Source organism: Urocampus carinirostris, chromosome 18, assembly GCF_059441175.1.
Source record: "Urocampus carinirostris isolate Australia breed hairy pipefish chromosome 18, RoL_Ucar_1.0, whole genome shotgun sequence".
NCBI lineage: Eukaryota > Metazoa > Chordata > Actinopteri > Syngnathiformes > Syngnathidae > Urocampus > Urocampus carinirostris.
Genome location: NC_142366.1, coordinates 6449820 through 6461261, shown reverse-complemented (window position 1 = coordinate 6461261; position 11442 = coordinate 6449820). Strand labels below are relative to the sequence as shown.

The 11442-nt window shown below is 39.8% G+C and overlaps 1 protein-coding gene across 6 annotated transcripts in view; it reads left to right on the top strand.

Annotated features, from left to right (window-relative positions):
- Positions 1 to 1056: 1056 nt before the first annotated feature.
- tnk2a (tyrosine kinase, non-receptor, 2a) overlaps positions 1057 to 11442 on the top strand; it is a 30860-nt gene continuing 20474 nt past the window's right edge. The window contains exons 1-5 of one of the 6 annotated variants that reach the window (XM_088321998.1): positions 1057 to 1435; positions 1638 to 1738; positions 7700 to 7822; positions 11043 to 11205; positions 11274 to 11344. In XM_088321998.1, the coding sequence (XP_088178124.1) occupies positions 7712 to 7822; positions 11043 to 11205; positions 11274 to 11344 (345 nt within the window). In that variant the 5' untranslated portion in view covers positions 1057 to 1435; positions 1638 to 1738; positions 7700 to 7711. Of the gene's footprint in view, positions 1508 to 1631; positions 1739 to 7524; positions 7823 to 11042; positions 11206 to 11273; positions 11345 to 11442 lie in introns of those variants that run through there. The other 5 variants (XM_088321997.1, XM_088322000.1, XM_088321996.1 and 2 more) reach the window with 5 other exon arrangements.

Here is an 11442-nt window from a genome sequence, read left to right as displayed (position 1 = left end):
GGTATTTTCTAGTTTTTATATTTTTTATTGTCTTTTTATCGATAAATTGAAAGTAACACTTGTGCCATATTTTTCATCTTTTTTCCTTTTAAGTTATTTTGAAACTTCCCGGATCTCGTACTGTGCGGATGAATTTAGCTTCTGCGCTGAGGCTCTTGTGGAGTGAATGGCCTTACGGCAGAAGAGCAATTCAAAAGTTATTTTACTGCAGTTTTCTCTTTTCACGTTAAATAAATTTTGTACGTTAATTCTACCTTTATGCATTTATTTCAACCAGTTATTTTGTTGCTTCTGGGTTGACGAAGCCTGCAGATGAATTAAGCCACTCTGCTGAGGCTTGACTGGATTGCGAAGCAGCCCTGCAAAAATCTTCATCCAGTAGACCAAATAATACTGTGTGTATTCAAATCGGTGCTATAAATAAACATGCGCAATGCAACTTGGGATACATAAATTACCATGATTCTCACGCACAATCAGTGACTTCTGGAAAGAGAAGTCAAACATTTACAACTCTCACAATGTCTAAAAAAATGGCAAAAGTCAAATACACAATTGTAGAGGTTTTAGACCTGTCTCTAAATGGCCACTTATAAAACACCATAACATACCTTTGGAAAATGTGTCAAATCCAATGTTTAGTTTTGCAGATTGCATTAGAATTTGACCTGGGGGCAAGTAAGCCTTCATGGTACTGTTCCAGCTGTTTTCCAGCTAAAATGGTCAGGAGACACTTTTTTACAGGCATGTGATTGCCCAAAAAAATTCAGGCGAGAAAAAAATCTATTTGTGTGTTCCAATTCAGATTACTCAAATTTAGTAGCATTTTCAGTGATTATTTCAGTTTTGGATAAAACTTCAGAATGTTACCTTTCAAAAAAAACACTCCATAGTCAAACGGTTCAAAGACGGCATTCATTTTTGTACATCTTGGATTGGGATTTTTGGCGAAGTTTACATTAAGGGTTATATACATAACTTCTATATTTTAATTATTTTTCTTACGTTTATTTTACTTTAATTTTAACATTTATATACGCTTCCGGGTTGCCGTAGCCTGCAGATTACTTTAGACGCTTTGCTCGGCGAGGTTGTGAAATGGCCCTACAGCAGAGGAATACCACAAAAGACGCGTTATTGTGACATTTATTTTTGTCCTTTTTTAAAATGAAAAAATATATATTCTTACATTTTCATTCAGTTCATTTTTATTTTCCTTCGAGACATTTTAACACTGGGTTGCTCTGGTGCGCGGATGAATTCGGCCGCTGTGATGAGGATCGGCGGGATTGTGAAGAGGCCCCAAAGCAGAGGAGCACTACAACAGTCCCGTTACATTTTCACCTTGTTTTGTGATGAACCCACGCGTTTGGGGATAAATCACTCGAATGGCGATAATTTATACCACGGGGAAGGGTCTTCAAGCCTGCTTTTGGTAATCGGTTTACGCAGTTTAACAACGGAGCTCTGACAATTAAAAACATCGGAACGTAATCTGGGCTATGTGGTAAATTTCATTTTTTTCCATTGAATATAATTTAAATGTTTGACGCCATTATTAAATATTTCTTAAAATTATTATTTTCGGGGGGCGAAAGGGCCTTCGGAATGGATACAATTTATTTTTTTAGTTGCAGGTGGATTTTGTGGACCCGCCCCCAACCACACCAACACCCCCTGACTCCTAATCCGGTTCTGATCTGGTTCTAATCTGGAACAAGCGCAATTCAAAGACAAGGTAAATATATATATTTTTAAAAACATTGTTATAAATATTTTACAAATACTTTTCTGGCTCCCAAATTAAGTTCTTCCGACTGTGGCGGCTCGTAATTAGATTATAAGATTAAATAATTACAGACTGGTGAAAAAAAATGGGTTACGACCTAAGATGCCGTCTCTGAATCGGAAATTTAATTTATTAGAAAGATTGTGTCCAATCGTATGTATTGTTTACAAAATGCACCACTAAACAATCAACACATTTAAAGAAATAGTGGCTTTAAACAGGCATAGCGAATGACGTGGCCTTATCAAAACATTTGTGGATAAATTAAAAAAAAAAAAAAAACGATACCGGAATAAATTTTTGTGATCACAATTCGGGTGAATAAAACTTATTTTAAATGGTAAATTTATATAGCGCTTTTCAAGTTAATGAAGACCTCCCAAAACGCTTTACAATGTGCTTCACACTTGACCATTCACACACACACTCACACACCAACAGGGAGATAGACATGCAAGGCACCTACCTGCATAATGGGGCAACTAGGGATTCAGAGTCTTGCCCAAGGACACCTCGCCATGTAATACGGAGGAGCCGGGAATCGAACCTGCGTCCTAGAGTGTTCTACCTCCTGATGCTAAGGCTGCCTCAAAATCAAAATCCCGAATTCAAAAATTATAGATATGATCACACATGTCTTTCTCTAACCCAGAAATATACCCCCCTCCAGAAGAAAACATAAGCCACAAGAAATCCTAAAATAATCTTTCCTTGTCTACAGTTTTGAAGCTTAGGTTAGAAGTTGAAGGATGTACCCTATTTTTTTGTGTACAACGCACTTTTTCTTTTTTACCTCGAAAAGAATTCAAACTATGGGTTTGCTTTATGAACGACGTGTATTATTGTATTTGTACAATGATTGGTCAGTCGTAAATTATTGCTGACCACAATTGCAAAGCCCTGAATGCAATAAAAATCGAACCTGGGTCACAGGGGCGAGAGCGCAGAATACTAACAGCTAGATAACTAATGTTATACATGACATATGATATATCTCATTATCACACTATTTTTATTCACGGTGCCAGAGACGAATGTTAGAGAATGGAGAAAACAGAAAGTCATCCTTTCTATCTATTTATCCATCTACCTTGGTCATATCCCTCAAGAGGGGTGACCGACAGCAAGACATACAAATACAAAGGAAAGAAAAGGGAAATAAATAGCAAAAAAAAAACACACAAACATTTTTGGACCATGGCCAACCCAATTGCACAAACACCCAAACAAGTTAGGCACCTCGGCACCTAAGTTTGGTCATGCTTTCGTCCCTCCAGATGAAAAGGGACACCAGAAAGCGACCATGTCACTCGGGTCAGGGTGACACAACACACTCTTTTGTTCAACAGCAGGGCCTGACAGCTTTCACTGGTTTACCCCTGCCGCATCATACGGGTGCCCAGCCCATCCTAAACGCGTCCACAATCCCACTATCCTTTCACAACACCTCTCCACTCCTTTCTATCACCAACAAGAGCTCTAGCTTCCGTTATATTTAGACCTCTTTCCTGCAGTGCACTCATAACACCATCCATCCACGTCAATCGCGGCCTTCCTCTTGGTCTCCTTCCATTGACTTCTGCTCTGTAGATCCTCTTCAACATTCGCTCCTCATCCATCCTCTCCATGTGTCCAAACCAACCGAGTACTCTCTTATCAACACGCTTGCTCAGTTCCACGACTACTCCAGTTCTGTCTCTCACAATTTCGTTTCTCAGTCTATCCAATCTTGTCACTCCTAACATAGTCCTCAAACACTTCATCTCAAAAACATTTAACTTCCTTCTTAAATCTGCATTCAGGCTCCAAGTCTCTGCACCATACAACACATTCGGCACAATCACACTCTCATACAGTCCCCTCTTAACATCCGTACTCATACTCTTGTTGCTCATCACTCTCCTCAGAGCACCCAAAACCTTGCTTCCTTGATTCAGTCTGTGCAATACCTCACACTCCATTCCACCAACTGCAGCCACATCACAACCCAAGTACCTAAAGCTTTCAACTTCTTCCAGCACCTGTCCATGCAACCTGATTTCTAACGTCAGGCCCACTCCATCACGTGAACACTTCATCACCTTACTCTTCCCAACATTGACATATAACTTACGCCTATCACATACTCTTCCAAACTCCATTACCAACCTTCTCAATTTTTCCTCAGAATCAGCCACAAGCGCTGTGTCATCTGCAAAAAACAACTGACTTACCTGCCACACTGTTCCACTGTTGTCCATCATGTCTACAACTCTGCCAAATACTCTTGCATTCACCTCTCTCACCACATCATCCATGTACACATTAAACAGCCATGGTGACATCACACACACCTGTCTCTAACCAGTCAACACAGGGAAGCACTCATTTGTCTCACTCTCTACTCTTACACATGCTCTGCTGTTCATATAAAAACTCTTCAATGCTTCCAACAACTTTCCACCCACTCCATACATCACCATCACTTGCCACAACGCCTCTCCATCGACTGTCATACGCCTTTAATAAGTCCATGAAAGCTAAATAAACATCCTTACCTTTTGCAAAATATTTCTCACACACCTGTCGTACTGCAAACACCTGATCCACACATCCTCTTCCTTTCCTGAAACCACTCTGCTCCTCCATCACCACCTCATTCGTTCTTTCGCTCACTCTCTTAATCAAGACTCTTCCATACAGCTTACGGCACAGACAACAAACTGATACCTCTCGGATTGCTACAATCATACTTATCACCTTTACCCTTATACAATGGCACCACACATGCACTACACCAATCAACAGAAACCACACCACTTAAAAAGCATACATTCAACAAGTGTACTAACCAGTCAATCATAGCTGTGCCACCTTTTTTAAGGCATTCAGCAGTACAACCATCCAACCCAGGTGCCTTCCCCCCTTTCATTTCTTTCACTGCCTCTTGCACCTCCCATGTTTTCACAGGCTTCACATTTAAATCACCCAACACGGGCATTCTCTCCATACCATTGATCGCCTCGACTCTCACTTCTCTCCCATCCTCCACATTTAGCAACTCCTCAAAATACTCTGCCCATCTCGTCCTGACTGCACTACCGCTAACCAGCAATCTACCATCCTTATCTTTTACTTTCTCTTTCTTTCCAGACTCACTGTTTCTTACTCTTTTCACTTCTTTCCAGAACACTTTTCTCCTTTCCTCAAAGTTCACTCCTATCTTTCGACACCATTCATCATGCTTTCCTTTTCGCTGCTTTCACTTCCGCTTTTACCAACCTTTTCTTCACTTTATATCTTTCATACGCATTGCCACTCTTATCTTGCAGCCACTCCTCAAAGGCACGTCTTTTTTCTGTCACAGCCTCTGATACCTCATCATTCCACCATTCACTTCCTTTCCTAATACCTCGACCAACTTTTCTCATTCCACACACTTCTTTTGCACTCCTCAACACTGCCTCTTTAAACCACTTCCATTCCATTTCCACACTCTCCATTTCTCTTCTACTAACCCGTTCATACTCTCCCCTTATCCTCTCTTTAAACTCTTTCCTTTTCTGCCTTATTCAACTCTGACATTTTCACCTCTTCCCTCACACTCTTCTTATAACTAGCCCTCCACGATCCATCTATTCTCAGTTTTCCTTCCACATAAAAATGATCAGACATACCACTCATTTCACCTCTGTAAACATGCACATCCAACAATCTACTTAATATCCCTTTCTTAACCACTACATAATCCATCAGTGCTCTGTCCACTATCTTGCCACTATCCACTCTTGACAAAGGTATACTTATTCACGTCCCTCTTTTTAAACAATATATTTCCAATCACCAACTTATTTTCCACACATAACTCAATCAATTTTTTCCCACTCTCATTTCTTCCTAGTCCTCCATATCTACCAATCACATTTTAAACCGTTTCATCACCCACTCTAGCATTCAGGTCACCTAGTATTACCACTTTCCACCCTTCTTTCGCACCTGCCACACATTCGGACAAGTCCTTCCAGAACTCCTCTCTCTCCTCAGCGCTTCTTTCTGAACCAGGTCCATATGCACTTATAAACATCCATACTTCTACACCCCACTTCAACCTCACCCACATTAATCTGGAAGATATCTCTTTCCACTCCACCAGTTTTTCCTTTGCTTACTCACTCACAAGCACAGCCACCCCTTCTCTAGCATGTCCACCCGTCACTCCAGACCTTCTACCATACATACCTCCAAGCTGTATTCACCCTTTCCTTTCATCTTTGTTTCACTCAAGGCTAACACATCAACCTTCCTTTTAGTCATCATCCTTCCGATCTCCTCTTTCTTCCACACAGTCGCTTTACTTCCACATCCTCTCACATTTAATGACCCTATAACTAGGGTTCGCGAGACCTATCGGTCTCCTGCCCCCCTTTCTTTGCCTTGCTGTCTCTTAGGGAGTAGCGATAGAGAGGAGAGGATCCCCAGTCCCCTCGCTCCCTCCACTTTAGTCGCCTCTTACGACACACAGCGGACCATGGCGGGAGAATTATCTTACCTCTCACAAGGAGAGGGCCCCTCACCACAGCGAAAGTCATCCTGAAAGCTATAAATAAGCACAAAAAAGCATGACAAAGTATACAACTCTTTGGTGTATCGGATGATGAATTGTACTCTGAAAGATTTTAAAATAAATGCATTGTTACCTCTATGTTGTTATCGTGTTCATAGTTTACATTGTCAATAAGTTATTTCAATCATGGCCGCACATACTCAACAATGTTTGTCACTGACAAAGCTTAGTTTAAGCTGGGAAAACAAGAAACATAATTGTAAGGATTTTTACTGAACAATTGGGGGAGGCGCATTGTATACAAATAAATATTTTACTTGCCATGAGGCTTTGAGTTACTTGTACTTTTAGGTAAAACGTTAACACCCTATTTCAACATAAAATCATACACACAAATATTTATTTTTATCTACATATATTACCATGTCTGGCAACCAGTTGAGGGTGCCTGAAGATAGTTTGGATGAGCTCCAGCACTCCCACGACCCTACTGAGGATAAGTGGCGTGGAAAATTGATGGATATTACAATGTTTAGTTTGAGCTGAGAATTTTTTAACGATTTTTAATTTTTAAAAAATAACGGGTGCGCGTTATACACAAAATCGTTTTTTCCACCAAATCTTTTTGATGATTATTTTACTATGCACTGTAAAATTGTGTTGTTGTTTTTTAGAAAAGAATGGAATTGTCTTTTTTGTCATTGATAACAACATTATGAAACATTGTATGCAAAAAAATTTGATATGTCACCCAAGGGTAAAACATGTAATATAACTACTTTGGAGAGAAAAAAAGATAAATGACTATCAGGATGTATAGGCCATAAATAATATTTACAACGTAGTGCTGAGAAAAAAATGGCCTATGTGATAATAATAATGCAATGACAAAGAATAGTGCAATGTAGTGATACTGCAAGGAAAATGAGTGCAATAACATTTAGCATCAGCAATTTAGGGTGATTAATTGAAGTTCAAATGATCCCGACCTGCTATATTTAGCCGGTTGGCCTATTTGGAATTTAATTTGAGGCCTTAGATGCGATCAAGCGCGATGGGAGCCTGCGGCTAGTGGTGTCCATGGTAACGACAGGAGAGGGTAGCATCCAAAGAGAGGCGCTACACTCCGGAATAACATGTTTAACGACACAAGGTTTGACATCCACTCGATGCAAGCCGCCTCCCTTAAATGCATCCTGGGAAATGAAAGCACCAAGCTCTCCATCCTTTCCTCGGTATCCCGATTTGACTCCGCCTCCTCCGACAGCTCTGCTGAATTATTGAGCGAGAGGGAAGTGATGGAGGTGGCAGCAGGAGATTGTGACTCAGCTAGGGTAAAACAAAGCAGTGAGCTTATTTTTCTTTAGCTGGACATCCGAATGGGGGACAGCTACGAGTACCGGAGACTCCCCTACGCCAGGGGGGGAGAAGACGCCGACGAGGGCGTCGCAGAGCAGAGGAGGGGGCCGGAGGATACTGCAAGACAAATGGTAAAAGTGGGGGTGGATGCACCAACTCGCTACGTTTTTCCTTTTTTTATCTAGCGTTGTTTTGAATAAACTATTTACTGGCATCCAATCCAGTGTGTGTGACAATGTCAATGTCTGAAGTAGATTAATTTTGATTGTGTTCAAATTCAAAAGTTGCCACAATTTTAATGTACATTGCAAGCGCTGACGTCAAATCCAATCAGATCTGGATTCAAACCAGTTTGCACAATTTGAATGCACATTACTAGCATTGAAGCTACAGTATTTCCAATTGGATCTGGATCCCAAAATGTTTGAACACCAGTTTTTTTTAGACATCCAAAACGGGGACACGCCAATGTCAAAAAGCTCTATTGACATGTTTTTGGAATTTGAATTGTGTGACGATGTAAATGTGTTAAGTAAATCAAGGTTGTTTGGGTTTACATTGAAAGGTTGCTACAATATTAATGTACATTAATGTACAGTATGTTACAAAAGTGAGTACACCCCTCAAATTTCTGCAGATATTTCATCATAATGCTTCCCCCCTCAAAAAACTCAAAATATAGCCATTAGTAGATAAACCCCTAGTAACAAAAGTGAGTACACCCTTAAGTAAAAGTTCCTGAAGTTCAATATTCTGTTTGGCCACCATGATTCTGCACAACCACTTTAATCCACCTGGCTATGGATTTCACCTGAGCCTCACAAGTTGCCACTGGAATGCTCTTTCTCTATGACAACATGACTAAGCTGGGGGATATTCTAGAACTTGTGTTTCTCCACCTTCCGCTTGAGGATACCCCAAAGATCTTCTATTGGATTTAGATCTGGAGACATGCTTGGCCATTCCATTCCTTTACCCACAGCCTCTTTAGAAAAGTCTTGGTCATCTTAGATGTGTATTTGGGGTCATTGTCAGGCTGGAACACTGCCCAGCGACCCAGTTTCTGGAGGGAGGGGATATTATCTGCTCCAGTATTCCACAGTACATACTTGAGTTTGTGTTTCCCTTATAGAAACGCAAGTCCCCAATTCCAGTTTCACTCATGCAACCCCAAACCATGACATTTCCAACACCATGCTTGACTTCAGGCACAACACAACCATGTTTGTACTACACACCTGGTTGCCGCCAAACATGCTTCACACCATCCTAGCCAAATCAATTCATCTTTGTCTCATCAGACCAGAGGATATCTTTCCAATAAGCCATGGCCTTCGTTAACATACTTACTTTCATTTTGTCAATGGGATGTTTCTTAAGTGATGTTCTATTAAATTCTACAGTGAAATCTCTGCAGAAATGTGAGGGGTGTACTCACTTTTGTGACATAGTGTACAACGCTAGCTTATACATCAAATCCAAATGGATCTGGATCCAAATGATTTCAAACACCGGTTCTTGTTTTTTAACATCCAGAATGGGTACTAGAAAAGGTCACACTCCATCGTCAAATAAGCTCTGATAGCATGTAATTGGAATCCAAATTGTGTGACGATAAGTAGATCAAGTTGGATTGGTTTAGAATGCAAAATGTTGCTACAACATCTCAAACACTGACGTCAAATCCAATCAGATCTTGATCCAAACCAGTTTACATTGTTTGAATGCACATCACTGGCATTATCGTCAAATTCAATTGCATCTGGATCCAAATTAGTTTGGACCCGAGTTTTTATTTTCAGACATCATAACGAGGACATCCAATGCCAAAAAAACTGATGGTATGTTTTTTGAATCAAATTGAGCGACAGTGTTAATGTTTGAAGTACATCAAGATCACATCACTAGCATTGTCATCATATCCAATTGGATCTGAATCAAAATGAGTTCTCACACCAGTTGTTATTTCCAGACATCCAAAATTGGGACACTCCAATGTCAAAAAGCTCTATTGACATGTTTTTCGAATCCAAATTGTGTGCGATGTAAATGCCTAAAGTAAACAAGTGTTGGACAGGGTTCACATTTAAAAGTTGCTACAATTTTAATGTACAGTTCATTGCAAGCACTGACATCAAATTGATTCAGATCTGGATCCAAACCAGTTTCCACCATTTTTTAATGTACATCGTTAGCAATGACGTCATAACCATTTAGATGTGCATCCAAACGAGTTTGCGCACTGGTTCCTATTTTCAGACATCCAAAACAGAGACACTCCATGGTCAAAAAAGCTCTGACGACATGCTATTGGGATCATAATTGTGTGATATGGATATGGACCCAAACTAGTTTGCACCATTTTGTGACAATGTGAACGTCTGAACCATTTCAAAATTGATTAACTTCCAACTTCAAAGTTGATACAACTTTTATTGTTCATCACAACCACTGACGTCAAACCTAGTCAAATCTGGATCCAGACAAGTTTGCACAATTTATATGTACATTACTGACGTCAATCCAAATCAGATTTTATTTTCGAATATCAAAAACAGGAACCATAAAAGTTCTGATCATTAGTTATTTAGATCCAGTCCATATCGTGCGAGATTGTAAATGTCTGAAGTACATCAAGTTTGACTGGGTTAAATATCAAATGCTACAATGTTAATGTACATTGCTAGCTTTGACCTCAGGTCCAATTGGACCCGAATCTGATCTAGTTTGTACAACATGGGTCACCAGTTCTGATTTTCAAACACCCGAAAACGAGATCAAGTAAACTTGAGAATCCAATGTCCAAAAAACATTTCTATACTAATGTTATTTGTGTCTGTTCTAGATTTCACAACAATGTAAATGCACCACAGAAACTGAAATGTCAAATCCCATTTGATGGGGATTTGTTCTGGATTATTTGATGAAATCGAGCCGTTAACATCACATCTGGGTTGACTGTTTTGCATTGTGAATGAGATAAAAATTCTGATGTGAATTCAAATTGGAATAGGATCGAATGTGTATATTAAAGGAATGTAAATATAACAAAAATGTTAGTGTTTAATTTGACCAGAATTAGTGCTAAATTCTAAAGTGAAACAAAACCATTAGGATCATATCCAATTTGACTGTTTTGTATTGAGTATATAAGAATATTTCTAATGAACTCAAATGAGAATAGGATCGGATATGTATATTAAAGCAATGTAAACACAGCAAAAACGTTTAACATCAAATTCGACCAGGATCAAATCAAGATTGAAAATCTGTGTGAAATCAAATCACAGAATTAGAGTTGCAAATGGAACTGAGTATGGAATCAAATTGTTTTTTTATTTTATTTGAAAGATACAGGGCGAGGAGGGCACCGAATGGCTCCTGGAGCTCCTGACTGATGTTCAACTACAGCAGTACTTCCTACGGATCCGTGACGAACTCAACGTCACCCGGCTCTCGCACTTTGATTATGTCAAGAATGAAGACCTGGAGAAGATCGGAATGGGCCGGCCGGGTATATGCCTGAAAAAAAAAAAAAAACGGTTCGTGCTTTCACACTGATGGTGTATCTTCTGCTTGCAGGTCAGAGGAGACTATGGGAAGCAGTCAAGAGGAGACGGGCGCTTTATAAACGCAAATCCTGGATGAGCAAGGTCCGTTACGACACGCTTGCGCTATTCAGAGTGAATTTTATTTAGACTTGAAAGATCGTGCAACAAGGTCCATGTCATGTAAAACTGCTAATATTTCA